This window comes from Macrosteles quadrilineatus, unplaced genomic scaffold (assembly GCF_028750875.1).
Source record: "Macrosteles quadrilineatus isolate MER2022 unplaced genomic scaffold, UCM_ALF_1.0 Scaffold_4__1_contigs__length_99947679, whole genome shotgun sequence".
NCBI classification, from domain to species: Eukaryota; Metazoa; Arthropoda; class Insecta; order Hemiptera; family Cicadellidae; genus Macrosteles; species Macrosteles quadrilineatus.
This window is the reverse complement of record NW_026542597.1, coordinates 18,718,453-18,741,671: the sequence shown is the minus strand read 5'-3', so window position 1 is coordinate 18,741,671 and position 23,219 is coordinate 18,718,453. Positions and strand designations below refer to the sequence as shown.

The 23,219-nt window shown below is 37.8% G+C and overlaps 2 protein-coding genes across 5 annotated transcripts in view; one reads left to right on the top strand and one right to left on the bottom strand.

The window, feature by feature from the left end:
- The window catches only part of LOC128993531 (uncharacterized), a 35,675-nt gene extending 24,006 nt beyond the window's left edge, over positions 1 to 11,669 (top strand). Inside the window, exons 9-15 of the mRNA XM_054417500.1 lie at positions 4,429 to 4,541; positions 4,960 to 5,142; positions 5,907 to 6,123; positions 7,017 to 7,234; positions 8,780 to 8,965; positions 9,588 to 9,726; positions 10,626 to 11,669. Of these exons, the coding sequence (XP_054273475.1) occupies positions 4,429 to 4,541; positions 4,960 to 5,142; positions 5,907 to 6,123; positions 7,017 to 7,234; positions 8,780 to 8,965; positions 9,588 to 9,726; positions 10,626 to 11,119 (1,550 nt within the window). The 3' untranslated portion in view covers positions 11,120 to 11,669. The remainder of the gene's footprint in view (positions 1 to 4,428; positions 4,542 to 4,959; positions 5,143 to 5,906; positions 6,124 to 7,016; positions 7,235 to 8,779; positions 8,966 to 9,587; positions 9,727 to 10,625) is intronic.
- The window catches only part of LOC128993532 (constitutive coactivator of peroxisome proliferator-activated receptor gamma-like), a 71,002-nt gene that overhangs the window by 44,094 nt on the left and 3,689 nt on the right, over positions 1 to 23,219 (bottom strand). For all 4 annotated transcript variants that reach the window (XM_054417504.1, XM_054417501.1, XM_054417503.1 and 1 more), the window contains exons 3-7: positions 22,102 to 22,483; positions 21,054 to 21,326; positions 19,921 to 20,140; positions 19,591 to 19,772; positions 12,088 to 12,241 (exon numbers count right to left, since the gene is read on the bottom strand). In XM_054417504.1, the coding sequence (XP_054273479.1) occupies positions 12,088 to 12,241; positions 19,591 to 19,772; positions 19,921 to 20,140; positions 21,054 to 21,326; positions 22,102 to 22,483 (1,211 nt within the window). The remainder of the gene's footprint in view (positions 1 to 12,087; positions 12,242 to 19,590; positions 19,773 to 19,920; positions 20,141 to 21,053; positions 21,327 to 22,101; positions 22,484 to 23,219) is intronic.

The following is a 23,219-nucleotide window of genomic DNA, read 5'->3' as shown; positions in this document are numbered from 1 at the left end:
GGGTCTCTAAAGAAAGGTCTTGGTCTGTATATGAGCCATCAAAAGAGGAAAGAGGTAAATTCCCTTGGGGCTCTGCCCGAGAAGCCTTTAAAGTTGCCTCTTCAGATTTGTTTACATTACGACCATATGCATAATTCTACACTACTTTTTAATGCAACAGCTGTTAATATTTAAATTGTGATTTATTGAATTTGTCAAAATGAAGTACAGTATTTGCAATGGATTTTTCAGATTTTAAAATTGATTTTCTTCTGCATCGTGTCATGTTTTGCAATATAATGTTCTATTACCAAATCAGTGGAAAATCCTAATATCACAGTAACTTTTAAAATTATTTCTTATGGAGTTAACTTATATCTATTGTATGGGTTGGTTTCTGCCTTTTTTACCACTTCTTGGAGATTGTACGTAGGTGATATTCTTTGGCATATTGCATCTGTAGACGAAACTTGGGTTGGTGTAATTATTACAATGGAAAAGAGCGAGAAATCTTGGAAAATTTGATATAGGCTAAAAATAAAACTGAATTAACACTGTGCTACATTTCTTGAGCAATCATTTAAATAACCGATTTGCAAACAATGGAAACATAGAAAAAGTCATAGAACACAACCAAGTAAAAGAAATAGAAATAATGTTTTTTTTACACTAAAAACACTAAAAAAACAAGATCGTCTTTTTGAAAAAAGATACGATATTTACAAAAGATTTTGATTATATCAAACTGTTGTGTAGATCGTGAGTATTTCCATAATCTTTGAGTCGCCTGTAATGCTTCGCAATTGCTCGAATTCGAGCAACAGGTACACTAGTACTTATGAAGTCAAACGGGGTGAAGCCCGTGGGTAACAGCTAGTTCATTAATAACTGCTGTTTTGAGGACAAGTATAGAAATAATTAAAGTCATAGAAAATAAACAAGAACAATCTGCACTTTGGGCTTTCAGGGTTAAAGATAATGTGATTTGCTGATTAGTGTTTTGTAAATTGTTTTCATCTGAGAGAGGAAATCACTTCTATTTGTATGAGTTACAAGTTTAATGCAACATCAATGTAAAAATTAAAACATTCAAGTGGAAGTAAAATTTTACATACAAAAGTGTGAAGCAATTTTATGAAAATATTGTACTGGGATTGTTGGTAAAAAGACAAATTTAAATTTGCTGGCTAGTCATTAAAATTTTACTTTTTAACTACTCAAATTTTTACAAATGTCATAAAAGTGCACACGGATGACGTTGAACAAATTGTGTACCGTATTAATTATGTACTACTTCATCTCAAGGGAGCTAAAAATGTTAAATTTGGTGAAATTATAATACATATCTATTTATGAGTTTGGGTACTAAATATTTTAACATCAATAAACCTTTTCATATGAAAAACTGTTAATTGAATATTTTATTGGTAAGAAATATTGTAACCGTGTTTGTGCGGTTTTCAATAATTAAAACAATCTAAATAAGGTCTTAAGCGATAAGTTTATTTATTAAAACTATTTTTTTTAACAAACACATTTGGTAAAAGAATTTACTGAAGTAACTAAAGTAAATATTTATAGAATTGAAATATTATAAGAAATTGAACTATTCCCAATGTTAACATTGAGTTTTTTCATTTATGGACATGAGTACTAATCAATATTTTCCTATTTGAACGAACTAGTCTAGTGGTAGAGCGCAAGGCTTCAACCCCATTGAGGTTCCAGGTTCGAATCCCGCCAATCACCAATGAATTTTATCTAAGTGATAATGTAACAGCCCTCTAGGTACCTGAAATAATATGTAAGAATGGTTCCGTACTAGAGTCTAGGGGAAGAATCAATATTTTCCAAAAATCTCAACACTACAAACAATCACAGAGTAGGCCTATAGCCCAAAGGGATTTTAAGAACAAATAGACCAATGTTGGTTGGGTCCATGATCTACTGTTAAATTTTTTCCCAGACAGTTCAGTAGTTTTTAGGTTCACATAAAAAAACATAAATAAACCACTATTATCATATTAAAATTCCATATCCAACTCATCAAATTTAAATCAAATTGTTTTGCTTATTAGCACCTCTAAGAAGACAGTTCCTTTTGAAAGTTGTACACATAAAACAAGCTTAGCTCACGAGAGGTCTAAGGATCTGAAAGCAGCACTTTCAAATGTCCTTGATAATCGCCATGACTCCTCTATTTTCCTCCAATGCGGCTGTTTTAATTCATCTTGATGAATGCAGATGGTGACTGATCATGTAATTAAGGAAATCTGTGCCGAGTCGCAAACCTATAATTTGCAATGAGGTACTTCAGCAAACTGTGCTACACTTTCCCTATGCTTAGTCTGAGATATGCAAACTGAGGCGATTGTACATTTGCGAGAATTTGTGTTTATTGCTGGAACTCAAGAGTTGTTGACCACAAACAGATTTAGTTCGTAAAATTCACGATTTTGTTTGAATAACTGAGATAAACTAAAAAATACTCCACCAGCAAACCTGCAGACTAAGCAAATTTCCATTTACCTGGCTGGATTTGTAATGAAGTATTCCTTAAAAATTGTCAAATTTATTTCCTATTTAAATAACATTAATTTTAGTGAGTAATTAGGTTTGCTGCTATGAAGAAGATATTGAGGTGTTGAAATGTTGATAGGTTAGTAGGAAATAAACAAAATTGCCAAATTTGATTTAAATATATTTATAAACAAGCAAACTACAATTTTCGGTTTATTTATTCTCCATATAAATAACATAGGAATTTTATATTTACAATTTTTTGATTACCGGTATCTCTGTAACCGTTGGACATACAACCATGCTTCAATATACAAAATTATTTATTTTTTAAAGCTCTAATATATATATGAATTTGAACGGATGGTGTTTTTGGAATCTGGGGACCTCAAAACGAAAAAGTAAATCAGTCCCGGGTCTAGGTCTTACCATGGGACCTACGGTAATAGCTTATTCCCTATATGGGAAATTCGCTAAAAGAATGTTATGTGATCTAGTACCAAATTTGGTAAACATATGCCTTTTATATTATACAGGGTGTCCCGTAACTCTCTGGACACTTGTATATAGCGTTATTCCTTAGGTCAAGACAAACACATTTCACCATAGGAACATGGGTCTGTGGTGTCTAGTTTACCGACTGTCGGCATTTATGTGTTTTTTACATAAACAATAATAACTCCTACACGGTTTGAGATACAGCTTTGATATTTTGCAAAAATGTTAACCTTATTAAGACCTATTATTGTTAGAAATTATACTAAAAAATCTTTAACCGTTTCAAAATGGCGGCCATTTAAAATATTTGATGCCAAATTTCACAAAAACCGTTAACTTTACAAAAAAATTGCAAGACACAAAAAAGTTTGTGAATTTTATGTAGTTTTCAATGATACCTTATTTGTTAAGATTGGATAAATAATAACAGAGAAACGGGTTGTTTTCGTAATGTATGACCACTTTTCTCCATTTAAACAATGCTAAACAACGTAAAAGGAGTATTAGCATTGTTTAAATGGAGAAAAGTGGTCACACATTACGAAAACAACACGTTTCTCTGTTATTATTTATCCAATCTTAACAAATAAGGTATCATTGAAAACTACATAAAATTCACAAACTTTTTTGTGTCTTGCAATTTTTTTTGTAAAGTTAACGGTTTTTGTGAAATTTGGCATCAAATATTTTAAATGGCCGCCATTTTGAAACGGTTAAAGATTTTTTAGTATAATTTCTAACAATAATAGGTCTTAATAAGGTTAACATTTTTGCAAAATATCAAAGCTGTATCTCAAACCGTGTAGGAGTTATTATTGTTTATGTAAAAAACACATAAATGCCGACAGTCGGTAAACTAGACACCACAGACCCATGTTCCTATGGTGAAATGTGTTGTTTGTCTTGACCTAAGGAATAACGCTATATACAAGTGTCCAGAGAGTTACGGGACACCCTGTATAACTTAACTTAATGACATGAAACCCCCCATTTTAAATTGATGGTTATTCCTAACACCCAGGGACCTCCCAACAAACTATAATTATACTAGTTTGTGTATTGAAAATATATTATGTAATTCTACACACTGTATCTTATGAGTCGTTCTATGAATTATTCTCATTTTGATTTCTTTCTATTGCACAATCTTATTCTTATTTTTGAAGTGTATTTTACTAATTTACTTTTTAAGTTGTAATAATTTGTTTAAAACAAATTAAATAAAAAGTTTGAATAAAAAAATAATGTACTAACTTATAAAATAAAATCATCTTACTAATCTATTATTTTCACTAACCACTGGGGGGGGGGGGGGGGGGGGCAATAAATAGGGCCATTTTTTAATTATGTATTAAGTCCCCCACAAGCCATAATCTGCTGTCAAACAAAGTAAATAAAAAAATACAGTTTAAAAGTTAAATTTATTTACAGAAGCAGACTCAGATTTGGACCGCCTAGGAAATGGCCAACCAGGAACTCCATCTGGTCCCAATGAACGAACTACAAAAGCAGCATTCAATTTTTTTGATGGCGATTTATTACAGGTTAGTGTTAAAAAACCCAATATTGAATAACATTTTACAAAAAGCACTATTCCCACCCCAGTAGCAGCAAACCTTAATCCACATATAAAAACTGTCCACAAATAACATATCCACTAACTGTGTGTTAGTAGATGGTTCTAATTAATCTCATGTTATTAAACGTGGAATAAACCTGATATGTTTAAGGAAATATTTTAGTAAAAAGTCCAATCAGGAAAAAGGAAGTTCACTTAGTCTACAGGTCTGCTGCGACGGGGGTATAGTACAACCACAGAAAAAGCTTTTACTTAGTCCAATCCAGTTGAATTAGAATTGTAATTAGATAATTTTGGATGGAACTGTATTCACAACTGAAAATAAAATTGATGTATCAATTAAAAACATAGGTTAAGAGAGAGTTAAAAAATGTTTTTTTCAGGCAGTCAGCAGGGAAGTGACAGGCAACTTTGTGATTTCCCCTGCAAGCGTCAAGACATTGATGGGTTTGATTTTTGAGGCCTCGGATGGTGTAACTCTGGATGATTTAAAGATCGCACTCCGGCTGACTCATAACTCTGAGCAGAACCGCCAGTGGTTGAAGTCACTCTCAGTAGTGCTGCAGGTAATTTAAAATTCTCTTGACTTTTAATCCTGCGACTCCTCCAGAATAGAGCATCTACTGTTCCTCACCACGGCACTCAGATGGTCCCTTATCTCTTAAACCTCTTCCAGGATTTGCCTTCTCCTGTTTAGTTTATCCTTGTTTAATGTCCCGCTCACCTTTTCCAGTGTTTCATTCTATACCTCCTAAGCATGTTGTCCTAAGGCTGACTTTGCCTGGTTAAATAAAGAATTGTTCATTTCATTTCATGTTGTAAAACTTTGTATCTCAAAAGAAGTGATGTCCTCAAAAGAATCTATATATTAAAATTATTGGGTTTTCTTTTCCGAGTAGGTTTTGGCTCTTCTACCGGAACGAATTTCATAATGTTGGTCTTAAATGAAAGGGATGCACGCAAATATTTGCCGACGAGCATCGGCGTTCATTTATCTGACGTATAATTGGAGTTATGCATAAGATCAACTTCCTCCCTGTACATTTCTTATGGGAGTTAAATTTGGTTTTTCTTTTCTGAATTCGTTTGGCTCTTAAATTCAACGTATGTACAAACAGATTTGCCACCAAGCATCGTCATTCATTTATCTACTGTATTACTCTACCAAAAAACATTATTATTACTACAAAATTATTACTTCAATTATCACCCGTTCTAATTACATACTACACATAACTGCATTAGTAATTACATACTATATGTTTTTGACTAAGAACCTTCAGTGAAATGCCAGCTTTCATTTGAGCTGATTTTTACACATGTGTTACAGAAAATGAACACAAGCCAATTGAAAGTAGATTCTGCAACAAACGTCTACCACTCCAAAGATCTTACGATGAACTCAACCTACATCAGAGCCATCTCTGATATCTACAAGGCAGGAATCGAGAGTTTGGACTTCAAGTCTCCGGAAGTGGCCGCTAACAAGATCAACAGCTGGGTCCATACGCAAACTGAGGGGAAAATACCATCAGTGGTAGATGCAGGTATAGCTTAAATCTAAAGAAAGAAAAGGATACATTTATAAAGAACGCAGAATGTGTGTTATAACATAGAAGAATTTTATAACCATCCCTTGAGTTAATTTTTTGTTTTTCATATTCTTAAACTATTAACATTATTTGGCTAGGTTTTTTTTCTATCACCTTGTACTTTGCATTTTCCTAGTCTAGGCTTAATTAATTTTGACAATGCAACTGTTCTATATGTTATCACGTAAAATAATGTTATGTGCAAATAAATAATGTTTAACGTCTAATGAACATTCAAACTCAAATGACGTGTTTTATTTTGTACGGAATCGAAATCTGTTTAGACCCTTTGAACCCTATGGATTGTTCAGCGATATATCTATTCCTAATTTCTCTTGTCTCCAACTTATTTAATGTACACAAAAATCTAAATTTCAAAACAAGTTTTTAGACACACTCAATGAGGATAAGGAAGATGTAACAAAATGATTTGAGGGGCCACTCACAAATAATTCACTGCCCCCATCAACTTCCACCCGAGACGACCACTATTATAGATAGGCTATGTTAGGTTAGGTTAGGCTAGGTCAGGACCTCTGTCATCAAGCTCTCCGACAGACAGGTCCTCACTGAAGATGCATACTGACCTATCTTGATTTTTCAAACTTTTTAGGAGAGCAGTTTAAATGTTTTTGATCCTATACTTGACATGGTTGCGCAAAAAAGTATAAGTGATATAGATATAGTGATCATATTCTTCGAGTGTTGTGTCGTGGCGTGTCATGTCATGACATGTCATTCTGTGTCCTGTCTAGTATCGCAGCTTCTATATCATAGCACAGGAAGCATCTATCAGGAACTTTCCTATGTAATATACCTCAAGCTTAACTTGACCACCAATATTACAGGAAAGATTGACCCCGAGACGATGGCAGTTCTGGTCAACACTGTGTACTTTGACGCCAAGTGGAAGGAGGAGTTTAAGTTGAGCGACACCAACGAAGACTGCTTCTACTCTGAGCCTGACTTGGCTTGCAACAAAGTTCCTATCATGTACAAAGCAGAGGAGCTCAATTACAAATTTGACAGAGACTTAAACTCCCACGTAGTGCAGATCCCTTACCAGGTAATCCAACTGTGTTTCCGGTATAGTTACGAGTTATTTTTATTGTTAAAATATAATAGGCAATATTACTTAAGATGCACTATTCTTAAATACCCTCTAGATTTGAAAAAAGTGTTTTCAGCAAACTTGCTTTACGGTACGTCCAGAGTGCACGCCGATTCAGATTCAGAATCAGATTTTCGGCGCTTGGTTAATCTGAGTCAGATATTTTGTTGGTGGCCACAGTGGAAGCAGGAAATACGCCACCGGTACTGACTCGGTAGCAAAGAAACAAGTCAGTCGTTTTTATGGAATTGTCGGATGAGAAATTAACATGTAAAATTATAGCGTCTGAAACTGTTGTGAAGTTACAGCCAGTGAAAAATGGTGTTCATGATATTATATATCTCTTTCCCTAGAGCTAGAAATGATATAGCTTCTTTTTATATTGCGTTGAGTGGGAACCATTGAAACGTATTATTAAAATTGGACATCGTTTTGTTAGAAACTGGTGTAACCTACATAAACAAAAAAAATCCTGAAGACCGTTTGGTGGTATTTCTAAAAGTAAGAATAAAAAAAAATAAATATTTTACTATAAAACATAATTTATTTAACTAAATAGTATATTTTATACAACTAAGTAGTATGCGTACGAGCAAAATTTAAATCTGAATCCAGAATGAAGAATTAATTCCGGTAAGCAGGTGCCTGCGCGCTGGCTCGGAAACCGGAAGCCACTATGGACACATCCATTTAAATGCATGTGCCATTCCTGCCGCCAAAAATCTGAATCGGCGCGCACTCTGGACGTACCGTTAGTTTGGATACCTCAAAACCAGACCGTTGTCCAAATTTAAAAAAAATCTTAACCACCAGAAGTTAGCATGAAACTGAAAGGATAGGATACTAAATTATTCAGCCATTATTTCTTGTAATTATTTCAGCCAAGCAGGGTCTTGTTTGGATTAAACGTGTTGAAACAAGACTTATCTACTGAAGGCCCCAAATGTATTCCTTGTTTCAAATCTTATTTTGTGGTCTAGGTTTGTTTTCTGGCAGCCTTTAAAAAATATCATAAAATTGTTTAACACATTTAAGGACCACTTTATAAATGCTAGCAATTGCAAAGTTTTAATGTTTTCTTAGATTAGAAACCACGCTGACCAATAATTTTGTATTTTTTGAAAATCGTACTAGGTACCTGATTTAGAACTGCACAGATCTTTAGTGGTAAAGCACAACTGTTAATTTTAAAACAGATTATTTAATTTTTTTTTCCTATTGTTTAACTTTATTACATGTAGTAAAATTCCCTGGATTTTCCTTTAAGACTTCAACATTTTATGTAGTGAACTATTGTGATTTGCGAGTTTTTTTATTAGTGTTAACTTAGTACATTGATTTCCCAGCTGAATCTAACTTTACGTCAGGGCCAATATTTTTGCAAATCTCGTTTTTGTGATTATTATTTTATTTATTAGATTTCTTTTCTTAGAATTGACACAGAGGCAACAGAACTTTAAATGGTTGGTAACTAGTACCAAAACATGTTGTTTGCCTCAGGACGAAAGATTCTCAATGGTCCTCGTAGTTCCGGCTGCTAAAAATGGGCTGCGCAGGATTGCCAGAGACGTTAGCAAACTTACATTCCCAGCACTCATCAACAAGACTAAAACTACAGAGGTTCACCTCAGACTGCCAAGATTCACCGCAGAATTTGGGGCTGATATCAAAATGATCCTGACTAAGGTACTCATCTGTTACAACTTATAAGTGCTTTTTGAGTTCCGTAGAAACTTTAGTAAAATAATACAGTAGAACATAGTGAACCAAGGGAATCAAGGAAACGGTTTTGTTATCGAGGCACTCATCTTTTAGAGAATTAAGTTAGCTAGCAGTTGTGTTATCAAGGTTGAATGGGAGGGCAACTTCGTCATCTTTGGAATAAGTCTAATTAGAGCAATGCTTAAGCTTACTTTTTTCTAAAATTATACTTTGCAGTGTAGTATCTGAAAGTGTCACAAAGTTTAAAATAGGTTGAAAAAAATCTAAATTAATAAAACACTTGTGTGGTTGACCATTCTCTTTTCTTCTACCTACTGTATTTTCTTGTACATTTCAATGTATTTTTCTATTAATTCTACTGTTGAAGACTTTAACTGATCTTTTCCAGAGATAATATATAAAAGATAACTAGCGTTTTGAAAAATATGAGTGAGATAGGAAAAAGGTGGTGTATGTAGTACCGGAGTCTGAATCGATGATGTTTCCTCCAAAACATCTGATCTGGTGAATTCTTGAACTGTTCAATTCATTTACATGAACATTTATATTTTAAAATGAATGTATACAAGAGTATATTTTTTTCCAGTTGGGACTAGGAACACTGTTCTCTGAACAGGCCAATATCCCATTTATGATCAACAACAAGCAGGCCAGAATAACCGATGTCGTACATAAGGCCAAAATTGAGGTCTCCGAGAAAGGGACAAAAGCTGCAGCAGCATCTGGTGAGACAATTGTGTTTTATTAGACAGTTTACACTCTGTAAACAGGGTGCAGGAAATTGAGTAACATTTTGGATTAAAACTCTTTGCAAGAAATTAAAAATTCAACTAAAATTCAAATTATTGCGTTTGATAGAGCTAAATGATCTATAAAAGTGTAATATAGTGCACAAGGCATGAAAGAGTGCAAGAGCACATTTCATGTAAGACTAAGACACGATTGCTTGTACCCATTCACCAACAACTAAACTGGAATATACAACAAGTTCATACATCTCAACCTGTTACATTGGTTGTGAATAGTGGGCGAAATGGCACTTTGCTGCACACAGAGAAATGTTTACACACAAGCCGTAGGCGAGTGTGGAAAGTTTCTCAAGTGCAGCAAAGGCAGTTTGCTCTCGTGTTACACATTATATTTTTTCTACAGTTAATAAATAGTCAAACGTTAAATCCAAATTTTGAACAAAATGGGAAACGCTACACCAGCTGATTGTAGTCGTAGTATCTTTAAGTGTTGCCAACCAAGCATACATGGATTACGTGCGACAAAGTAAAAAGTGTGTGGCAAAGTAAGTCAATGCAGCAATTAGCAGCTTTCTATACTATAATCAGTGCAAGGAAGCCCACTTTGTTGGGTGACTGTAGGAAAAAAATATTCTGTTATCATTACAAAATGAGAAATTCCACAAGCCATATTACACCATTCCTGTGAATAGGTGGCCGGTTTATGGGTAAACCTTTAATAATTTAATGGTTATTTAACATGTTTTAGGCCTACAATCTTTTTTTTTCCTTGTTATTAGATTGTTGGATAATCAAAGTTAATTTAAATTGGTTCATTAAGTTTTTTGCTTATTTTATAGGCTTCTTCTAATTTGTGTAAATGACGATTTCTTCAGGTGCTTCAGTAGTCCCACTAATGTCCGGAAATGACCCAGCGTTCATCACGGCCGACCACCCGTTCTACTACTTCATCTACGAGACAGAGAGTGGAAGCGTATTGTTCTCCGGCCGCGTTTCATCTCTGAAAGGGCAGCCCGGAACTGGCGCCAAGGACGATTACGAGACTGTCAACCTAACTCCTCTATCAGGGCCAGGCGTTGAAAATATGAAACCGAGGCCTATTTCTGCCCCTCGTCCTGCCGGTACTTCCCGTCCGAACGGACCAGGCGCCATGTCTTCGCAGAGACCAAACTATGTAGGAAGTGAGAATCACCCTTACGACATAAAAGGTCAAGCAACATCGCCGACACAACCCTCATCTCCATCAGAGTCGTACGGCAACCCTATTATGTACCCCACTGCATCTGAGTACTTGTCTAAATATGGACAAGACCACTACCGTGGTCGTAATCTTGGTTCTCACAAAAGGACCAGCGCCAATCATCAGTGAAAAATACTCAGTTATATTTAATTTGAAAACTGTGATTATGCGCTGGCAAAATGAGACTGCCATTTTGAAAAGTGATTAAGCAGCTCATTTTTAAGAATGAGTGTTGCAAACTTTAGTGAATGGAGTTCTATGAAATATGAATAGCCTGCTAGATCAGGGCTTACAAATCAAGTGTTTTGTTGCACATTTAATGATGATTTAATGATAAAAATATAGAAGAGTCCAATGGAGTGAAATTGTTAATGTGACAAAAAGTAATAATGTAATAAAATGTGATTTTAGAATATGATAAGACTATACAAAGTAGAGTTTTTATAACAGGATTTTAACTTATTGTCATACCTTGTATTTATGTATTTAAAAAAAAAAATATTGTTAGAGTGCTTGGATCAGAAAATATATACAAAACTTTTTAAAATACAGATTTAATTTGGTTATGTTCCTACCATATAAGTTTATTTAAAACATCCAGTATCTAGTTGTCTATTCATTTGTATGATGATAATGTATAATTTTTAAGGTATAATACCTGATGTTCTGAAATGTTTAATGTTTTTTTTAATGTACTGTGTTTTACAGTATACTTCCTTATTATTCTTTTGTATCCTCACACTGATGTGAGACAGGGTTCAAGCAAGTAGGACAGTCACCTAAGAAGACACTTTGAGGATGGGGTGAAAAAGTTGTACTATCCTCGAAGTAAATGTTGGGTCTTCATTATATTCAACCACTTACCTGGCAATAATCGACTAAGTTTGGCCGTGCCCACAGGTTGTGAGGAGGGTAAGTATCAGGTGGCCGACGATTCGGGGGGAAAACCGATGTTTTTAGAAAGGCATTATTTTCCACCAAAATTGGCCCTTTACTCTATTGCCCTGCACCGGGCACAAGTCTTCTTATGGTTTTTTTACTGTAGGCCTACATCCTTAAGTAGTAGGCCTATATAAATAAAATATGACTTGACTCACATTTCGGAGGTATAGCTTTGGCGTAGTGGGGTTCGTCTAGACTACCAGGTCCCGCCATACACCATTCTGGGACGACATGACACGTCTGTCCCGGATCTAGTGGCTTCTCTTGTAGCAGGATACCGTAGATCCTCCGTCGGATAACTGCTGTTGCCTGAAAATAAAATTCCATTGTTTCTAGTCTTCTACAGTTTAGCTTTAACTCGTAGAGCTCCAACATCTTGTATATTGTGCCCAATTTTAACAGACAACTACCTAAATTACCTATGAGAGTGTAACCTTTGACTATTGATACAACTAGACATTCCATCCCGTGATAAAGCTGTCGCCAGTTTTAAAATTGAAACGTCGTAGTTCACATGAGCCACCTACGGATTGTGCTGATGCAAATTGATTAATGTCAAAAATACACAAACTTTTTTACCAAGTCTAACTTATGGAACAACATAACTGCTCCATTATGTTTTCTTCCCATTTGGTCCTTATTAAAAATATGCATTTTCATACTTTTGCTTGTGTTTAAAGTCATTATCTTGTAATTTTTATGAGTAATTTTCTTAGTCTTGTATGTTCTCAGTGTTTTAGGACCGGCTTCTGTGACATGAGTAATAAATTCCCTTTTTGTCAGCTCAGAGTTGAACCTTTTGTTCGATAGTCAACGCCTGTCTTGTGATTTGTCATCAACTCCCCCATACGTCTACTTCCAGCAGATGTTAATTACGGTTAGCAATCCAACTTTTTTGAGTGACTCCTTTTGGCAGTATCCTATCCTGAAAATTAGACCAATTTGTATATACCAAGGCAAAAATGTAGTTCGGATTCCACTATAAACCGTAGGTCCCTTTGTTGCCATTAGCTATATGGGCTATTAATTAACAGCTGTGTCTAAGGAATAAGTCGGCCTTAGTCACTAAAAAGACTACAAGATCGCGCCACTCATCTCCATTCATACTTGGCTTAAAATACCTACTTTGTATGGTCGCCATTTCATTGAAAAGTATTAATGTATTAAAGTATTCAAGTATTAAAGCATAAATTGATCTTTGGTTTGATTTAAAAATGTATTTTTATTACTTACAAACAAAGAAACAGAATGCTAGTTTGCTTTTAATACCTAAAACTAACTATCTTCCAGTTATAATCTTAGCACTAATAGACCTGATCCTTCAATGAAATAGTTTCAAATATTTTAATTCATTCGGAACCGTTAATCAACTTCTCATAACCCAACACTATGAGTGTGAAACAAACACTTTTTTGCTCTTGAAGTGTAACGAGCTATTTTCCCTAGGGGGGTATATTTTTGCTATTTGGCCGCGCCATGGTTGTTGAAGTAAGCAAGCGGTGGCGGCGAACCTGGCCAGCGCCCTTTGACCCGGCTTATCAGTTCGGATAAGCTTGGGTATCCTGGAATTACCGGACAGCCGAGAACGGACATTCTAGTCGTGGATCCCGTGCAGTGAAGAGCGAGCGTGTGTCTAGTGAGACGTCCAGTTGTGTACGCGACAGTGGTGTCGGAGTATGCTGGTGGTGTGATCGCGCCGAGTGTTGGTGTAAGTTGGGTACAGACCCACTATTGGTGAGTGGACGACGTTCCTTACATTTTGGTTTAAGAGCTGATAGTTGTTACTAAAACATTCATCTCTGATTTCATTGGTTGAGTTGTAACCGTGCTAGTCAAAGCCTGACGATAGTTAGGATTTATATTAGTCAGGAATAATATTAAAGTGTATTCCTGACGGTTCTGGGCAGGTGCTAGAGCGCAAATAATATAATTTAATTGACTGTAGTAGATATTATTTTGCGTTGTACCTAGAGTTAGTTATATTACTAATAACTCTGAGGCCCGACAAACCTAGGCTGCACGATTTAGCGTGCGTAGTTGGAAGCACGAGGCCAGTAGGCTAGTAGCTAATATTATTAGCCTATTAACAGAAGCCCAGCTAAGTAACATAAAGTTGGTAGTAGCAGTAGGGTTGGTATTGATTAATCATTTAATTATTTTAATTTAACCTGAACAGCTTGCTTAGTAATCCAACACGTTAGCTTGGTAGCTTGGATAGCGGAGTACCGGCTATCAGATAATATATTTATCTAGTGTTTGGAACGTATTTAATATTTATTTATCTGCTACTAAGTAGATCAATATTTTAATAGTGCAATTGCCATTTAGTTTTGCTTGTTTGGCTTGGTATTTATTGAGACCAGCTACTAGTGGTGTAGTCACTCTACCTATAGTGTACTTGTATATTATTATGTGGTACGATTATTGAGTGAACTGTTTGATTCTTAGCTTGGGCATTAGAGTTGTGTATTGCAGTTTAGTGGCCTAGTAGACCCCGCCTGGTGATAACTCGCGTTGTGGTTTTTATTGGCAAGTCGTCGTGTAACTCACCGTGTTTTAGGCACTCTGGGCTTAACTATTGGATAGTTAGGACGAAGCCCGAGTTGCGTAGTCAGCAACGACCCCCTAGGAGTGTGGAGAATCGGCGTAGGCCTGGTAGTGATTATTGCACGTTTGTTTTGGTGACTTGTTTTTGACTTGTTCACAGTGCCCGTGTATGAGCCAGTCCTATACCGGTTAGACCCGGCTTTTGGCCTAGTGGTTTCCCTGACCTTATCGCAGACCCTGGAACTTTACCCAGCCATTGTAGGCTGAGCTATCCCGGCAAACGGTGACGACTGCACTTTTAATATTATTTTCCCAGTGCAGAAAACATCGTCGCAAGATGGCGCCTGCGAACAGGGACTGAGGTTGGCAGTGGTGCTGAGTTGCTGACGTATTAACGGCGCCCGAACAAAATAATTTTATTTGTGCAGATTTGCTGCGGACTTGAGCAGATTGGCTGCGGACCTGAGCTGTTGAGCAGAGTTTTAGGCAGACCTGCTGTGATTTTATAGTCGGTTGGGTAGGCCTAACCTGATTTCTGTTACAGCGTGGTGTGTTGTGAACCCTAATTTATTTAGTGGTTGTATACATAGATATTAGTTAGTAATTTAAATTTTGCTAATTAATTGAGCTTTATCATTGAATATTATTTGAGTGAGAACCCTTATTGTGTATTTGTGGTTTGACTTTCACACCCATAATTGGTTTGATTTATTATTTTGCTAATTAATTGAGCTTTATCATTGAATATTATTTGAGTGAGAACCCTTACTGTGCATTTGTGGTTTGACTTTCACACCTATAATTGGTTTGATTTAATAGTACGGTGTTAAATAGATTTTAATTGGTTTCGCTCTTATTTTTGCGGATTAGTCGTGGTATTTGGATTTTAAATATGGTTGTGACTACGAGTACGACGTCTGTGCTAGGCGGTACGCCTATCACGTCTGCTATTGTTACAACTAGTTCTGGGGTTAGCTCCGAACTGTCGGTGATGACGACGTCGTCATTGTGGCCTGCGTCTTCGCCTGTTTGGCCGACTATTTCATCGGTCGTGGGTACGACGGTAACAACGTCTCTGACTTATTCCGCGCCAGCGACTATGTCCTTGGGGTCGCAGCCCCGGGACGGTCGCGTGGGTTGGATCTATGACCTCTCGAAAGGGGAGCTCATGAGAACGATGGACCAGTATGGTTTGGTGACCACTGGGACTTCTGCTGAATTACGGCAGAGATTTTCATCGTTTTGGAAGCAGCGGAATGCCCGTCGGTACAGCGATGATAGGCTGTGTACGGCTGGGGCTGCTGCACCGACATATGTACCGCCGGCTACTACAACTGTGGAGCTTCCTGACCCCCTGAGAACCGTACCTCAGGTAATGGGTAATGCGGAATCGAATCAAGCGGAGATAGTGGGACTTAGCAGGGAGTTAGAGGTGGTTAAAGAGATCCTTGGGTTGTCTTTGGAGACTGATACCCGGACTCTTAGAGAACATCTGGCATCGGTGGTGCGACAGGCGAGAGGCTCGCCGAGTAATGGGGTCGGCTATGGGTTCGAAAGACCCGCCAACCCTACGTCCCCTGTTGTGGCTGCTCCAATACCTACCTTTGGGTTACCTAGTAGACCCGAGGGATGGCAGCGGCCCAATGATAGTTCTGAGAGACCAGCCCGGCCTTCTAGCTTGGAGCTGCCTCGAGGCTCGGATATGCTCTCAAATGAGGCCAGCAGGGTGGAGCCAAAGGATTGCTCCAAAGTATGCAACACGGTACGGAAGTGGGGTTTAAGGTTTGATGGCCGACGAGACCCTGTGTCGTTCCTGGAGCGCCTTGAAGAGCTGATGGTCTCGTACTCTATAACATCAGAGGACCTGCTCAGAGCGCTGCCGGAGCTGTTGCAAGGCTCAGCGCTTCTATGGTACAGGAATTGCAAGGAGCTCCTGTATTCATTCGACGCTTTTCGGCATCAATTTGAGATCCAGTTCCTTCCACCTGGTTATCAGAGGAATTTGGATGAGGAGATCCGAAAAAGGACACAGGGTGAAGGCGAGCACTTCCGGGACTACGTTATTGCCATAAGTACCTTGCTTAGGCGTAGCGGTACGTTGTCGGAGCATGGTAGATTAGACTTAATCTACAGCAATATGCGTCCCGAGTACAAGCTGATGGTACGCCGGCGTGATTTCAGCAACCTGGCCGAGATGGTGGAGTTGGCTGAAGACTATGAGGCCTATCTGCGAGAGAAGGCGGCCTTCCGACCTCCTCCTTCACCGAATGTAGCGCTGGTTTTGGAAACCGCCTACGTTCCCAGGAAGAAAGCTGAAAAGAATCTTGAGACTGTCACGTTCGAAAGAGGTAGTTTTGAGAGACCGTCTCCTGAAGCCAAGTCAGTTGGGCAGCGGGTTAGTTCATACTCGATCGAGACTCGTGTACGAAGGCCCGCAATGACAAGGAAAGATGCTGATGGTGTACGGTGCTTTAGGTGCCAGGAGACTGGTCACTTTGCCAAAGAATGTGGCAAGCCGAGGACCGTCACCTGTTATGGATGTGGCAAACCCGGCATGACGGTGAATCAGTGTGGATGTCGTGCGGGAAACGACAGGCCAGCTCAGGCATCAGGAGGTCAACTGGGCAAGGCCACCCAAAACGAACGACCTCAGAATAGTGGTCCGTGTGGCTCGGAAAACTAATCAGCCTGGTTGGTGGAGTAGACGAGGACCGGCTGATTTCAGAGATAAGGCCCTTTGTTGAAGTTGTGCTGATGGGCAGCGTTTTCGTGGCGTTACTGGACACTGGGTCCGTCGTCAACTTGGTTGGGCGAGGAGTCGCCGAACATCTTCAATGTCAGGGGGTAGAACCTTTTAAGAAACCCTCTCCTCTAAGGATGGCAGATGGGTCACGGTCTAGAGCCGAGTATTCATTCCGATTGGCAGGTGAAGCTGCGGGGAGACGGTGGGTTGGAGACGCCTTATACGTTCCCACTCTTACCACTGATATGATTTTGGGTATGGATGTCATACGAGATCTCGGACTTGTGACGGTCGTGACGGAGGTGATAAGAATGGGCGTGGGTGATGACTGTTCTGGTCAAGGTGGCCGCATAGACAGTGTCAAAATTGGTGACGAAGACCCCGAAGGCCCTTGCAATGGAAATCCCCGTCTGGTTCCTGATGCCAAATCTTTCAGTACCATGTTGGCTGGTAGTGGCTAGTAGAAGAGTTTTTCTTTGTTTTGAGTTTGAGACCCGTGGTAAAAGAGGAATCATTGGGTTAAGAGCCGGAGTATTTTGTTTTGGCCGGAGTTCAAAGATTTTTTTTTCTTTTGGCCGTTTTCTTTTTTTTCATCCCGATGTAAGTGGGGGGTGTAACGAGCTATTTTCCCTAGGGGGGTATATTTTTGCTATTTGGCCGCGCCATGGTTGTTGAAGTAAGCAAGCGGCGGCGGCGAACCTGGCCAGCGCCCTTTGACCCGGCTTATCAGTTCGGATAAGCTTGGGTATCCTGGAATTACCGGACAGCCGAGAACGGACATTCTAGTCGTGGATCCCGTGCAGTGAAGAGCGAGCGTGTGTCTAGTGAGACGTCCAGTTGTGTACGCGACAGTGGTGTCGGAGTATGCTGGTGGTGTGATCGCGCCGAGTGTTGGTGTAAGTTGGGTACAGACCCACTATTGGTGAGTGGACGACGTTCCTTACATTTTGGTTTAAGAGCTGATAGTTGTTACTAAAACATTCATCTCTGATTTCATTGGTTGAGTTGTAACCGTGCTAGTCAAAGCCTGACGATAGTTAGGATTTATATTAGTCAGGAATAATATTAAAGTGTATTCCTGACGGTTCTGGGCAGGTGCTAGAGCGCAAATAATATAATTTAATTGACTGTAGTAGATATTATTTTGCGTTGTACCTAGAGTTAGTTATATTACTAATAACTCTGAGGCCCGACAAACCTAGGCTGCACGATTTAGCGTGCGTAGTTGGAAGCACGAGGCCAGTAGGCTAGTAGCTAATATTATTAGCCTATTAACAGAAGCCCAGCTAAGTAACATAAAGTTGGTAGTAGCAGTAGGGTTGGTATTGATTAATCATTTAATTATTTTAATTTAACCTGAACAGCTTGCTTAGTAATCCAACACGTTAGCTTGGTAGCTTGGATAGCGGAGTACCGGCTATCAGATAATATATTTATCTAGTGTTTGGAACGTATTTAATATTTATTTATCTGCTACTAAGTAGATCAATATTTTAATAGTGCAATTGCCATTTAGTTTTGCTTGTTTGGCTTGGTATTTATTGAGACCAGCTACTAGTGGTGTAGTCACTCTACCTATAGTGTACTTGTATATTATTATGTGGTACGATTATTGAGTGAACTGTTTGATTCTTAGCTTGGGCATTAGAGTTGTGTATTGCAGTTTAGTGGCCTAGTAGACCCCGCCTGGTGATAACTCGCGTTGTGGTTTTTATTGGCAAGTCGTCGTGTAACTCACCGTGTTTTAGGCACTCTGGGCTTAACTATTGGATAGTTAGGACGAAGCCCGAGTTGCGTAGTCAGCAACGACCCCCTAGGAGTGTGGAGAATCGGCGTAGGCCTGGTAGTGATTATTGCACGTTTGTTTTGGTGACTTGTTTTTGACTTGTTCACAGTGCCCGTGTATGAGCCAGTCCTATACCGGTTAGACCCGGCTTTTGGCCTAGTGGTTTCCCTGACCTTATCGCAGACCCTGGAACTTTACCCAGCCATTGTAGGCTGAGCTATCCCGGCAAACGGTGACGACTGCACTTTTAATATTTTTTTCCCCAGTGCAGAACATCTCGTCGCAGAAGAATGGAAGATGCGACAAAGTAGAGTGAACCAGCCGCTTCGAGCACCAATCAATCATCAGAATCATCAGGAATATCCACTTCAAGTCCGTAACAAAAATTATAGCCTATAGGATGTCTGTTCCCTTTCAGAAAAGGTTTGGGATCCCGAATATTCAAAATATTACTATGTATATTTTTTTAAGATTTGAAACAAGAACACCTACCAAAATTTAAGCACCTAAGTTCAACGATTCCTGACATAAATTTTATTTGAAATATTAGCCCATAACAGGCCTATGGTAAAAAAAACTTACCTTAGCGAAACAAGGAAGGTCGGTTTTCCTGAAGTCTTCGATTGAAGTGGAACTCTCAAAGGGTAAGCCGCACATGATAGCGTACACCATGCTGGGAGCTTCATTACGCTTATGTCGTCTGCGAGCCACAGCCAACACCCGGCCCCAGTGTCCTTTGTATGGGCCACTATGTATATCGCTCTCTGGAAACATGAAGTTGAGTAAGAATGGGAACACTATGAATGTCTTTGTTCTAATTTAAAATTTGTGTTCTGAAATGAACTACCGGTACGCTAACCATAGTTGTGCACATCATTATTTTAAGATTACAAATAATACAAATTACAATACCTGATGTTAACACAGCATCGTAGCTTTGAATGCTCGTCCAAACTTGCTCAGCATTATCTGGAGTTCCGAACAAATGAGTTGACAACTCGTACGTTTTGTTATAAAGACGATCACGTCCTATTGGCAACTTGCGGATGTACATTGCCAAGTTTGGCACGAGGACTTTGAAATCAATCCGTTCGCTTGGGAATCTCTGATGCAACATACGAATGTGAAAAGCCTGTTAACAAAGCAAGAAACGTGGGTTGTTTAAATAGTTGGGATGCTTTCATTACCAGGTATGAAAATGCTCAAGATTTTAATACCCTCGGTCAAACTTTCAAAGAGATTTGACGACTTGCAATGTTCAAGGGTTTGTAAAATATGGTACCACAGAAATGTTCTAATGATTATAGATTATTAAACGTGTAGGCCTATTACAAGCAATCATTACATTTTTGTATTAGGTACATATTTTAGGACAGTTTGCTTATTTATATTAGATTTTGAACAGTAGACATTTAGACAAAATAATAGGCCTAGTGTTTTTAGTTGGTATTTTTACATTGCATCCCTTGTTAAATCTAGTTTCAAATATTCTTTGTTTATTCAACAGTTTCTAACCATGAGTATGTTTATCCACTAGTCACATATGTCACCTTTTTATTCCCTAGACTTGCAGTAGGTAATGAAAATCTCTTCTATCTAAAAGTCTGAGCTGCATCTTTAGTAAAGATTAAAGATTCAAATAAAAAAAGTCGAAGCAGCCTTTTAACGCCAACAAATTATTTTATTTAGAGTACAAGATCACATAGTATATCATAGACCTGTATTGTTGGCAATCTAAATATCTTAGTCTACATTCCTAATTCCTATATGTATGCATACATCCTTCCTTTGAATATTATACACTAAGTTATTGGATAGTATCCAATAGTCAATCATCCTAGGCCTATCTAAAGTTCCTAGGATATTAATTTTGTAACGACACCTTGAAACAAGATGTGAGGATCATGACAGATCAAGAGAGGAACTAACTCAGAAAATCAACAAGAGAAATAGATAAAAAGATCCTGCTAGTGCAACAAAATAATTAATTATACAAATTACATTTCATCCAAAATTTAACTGATTTAGGCCTATTTTATCCTTACCTTGATGTCTTTGTGGTCTATGATATCGTTTCCCATCAATGTGGCCAATACAGGCAACTGGGTGACGTGAATTTTCAGGTAGTGAGCCAACGCTTTATGATCGTACAACAATGTAGTCATATCGTCCAATCGTAGTTTCTCCATTGATAAATACCACGCTTCCCTCTTGTCTAGTACGACAAAGTCAGTGTCTTGGCCGAGAATGGCAAAAGCGTTTTTTGTCCTGGCATAGTGAGCGATCTCCTCGTCACATTCGTTTAGAGATATGAATACCTGCAACGAGAGATGCTTGGATTGTCGAGGAAAATATTGGATGTACAATATCACAGGAAACCTACTACTATATCCCAGAATGCTAACCGCATGGTAAAGAGCCTTAAGTACTCGGAGAGAGCTTTGCCTGTCAATTCGTAGGCAGCGCCACCAGTGTTATATTGCACCAGGATAGCAACAATGGTGGCGCTGCCTACGAATTGACAGGCAAAGGGCTCTCCGAGTACTTAACGCTCTTTACCATGCGGTTAGCATTCTGGGTTTCTATAGTAGTATGTTTCCTGTGACAGTATGCTTAAATCTATACTGGCTTCGGTTTTGACCACCATGGGGCTTCATGAGGATTTAATTTGCTAACATTCAAGACAATAATCAGCTTTTTTCTTTTGCATCCGGTTGTAAGTTTTTATTTTATTATTTAAATTGAATTTTTATAATTATGTTACTATGATTATATGCAACATTAACTAAAGAATATCGGTAGCCTACACATTAACGAAAACTGTGGTTTTAATTTTCTCTAAAATTTTGTAGAAATGTTTTTCTAATCTGTATTATTCGCTATCATAAACTATCCCTCATCATCATCATTATCATAAACTGCTTAGTAGTTGCAGTTTATGATAATTAGTTATGTAAAAAGTTCAAACATGTTCATCAAAAAGTACATAAACTGAACTTTACATTGATTAAAAACTTTCTTTAGGATATGGTAGACTATTAAACTAAAAAAAAACATGGAGAACTAGATATAGTACTTAATGCATTGGCCTACCTCACATCCACATATCGTCTCAAAAATAACTCGGGACAGCTGTCCCATCCCTGGTGGCAAATGGAAATGTGCCCTCCTATCAATTTGACTTGATGGAACCCCTTCTTCTATGGCATCGAGTACATGATACATTGAACCCAGTTTACTAAGTCGTCTTTCAATCCAAGTTTTTCGCTTTTGTTCTACAGTTGGTCCATCAAAAAAGAATACAAGCCGCACTCCCAATCTGGCAAACTGGTTGACGAAAAATTGTGCCTTTTCTCCATATTGTTTCAGCTGACCACCTCCAATCCATTCTAGATCTCCGTACAAATGGCGTATACAGGAATTTCCATCTACTACAATAACTAACTCTTGATCGAAGGGCAACTGGTACCAATTTCTGAGACAGAAAAAAGTTTATGTAAATTAACAGTTAAGCTATACAGAATAGCCTTTGTCAATGGTAGACTATATACTGTTTATAGACAAAAAGTACACGACGCATTGATATTATTTAAAAAACAGGGTAAATTAATATATACTACATAACTGTAATTTTCTAACTTAAATGTCATTATTAGATTAACTATATATTAAACAAACTACACGCATCAGATTACAACAAGATAGTTTAGGAAGATTAATAATTAAGGATCCTAAATAAATAAATAACAGTTTATTTTTCTGATCAACCTATCGGTTACAGTTTCTTAACTGGGCTAGGCTAATATTGATTCAATAAGTAAGCCTTCATTAGATTTTTTTTATTATAAGCAAGTTTGGTTAGATATGTTAGGTTATGACAGTTTAATTTTATACATGAAATGTTGAAAATATCAATTAGGCCTAAGTATTAATCAATATTTTCAATTGATAGTTTCAATCGATATTAGCGTAGCACAGTTAAGAAACTGTACCCCAACTATCTTCTTTAGCTAGAAACAAATTACCAAAAGCACAATGACAGTTTAGATTAATGGGTTTTGAATAGATACCTACAGTGTTTAGATTTAGGGCTGCACTTTACTTTACGTCCTACACTCATTCGAATGAAAGTATCAATCGATATATCAATTATTCGATAGCGATTAATCGATATTACGATTACCTACTCACTATTTCGATTGCAGTATTCT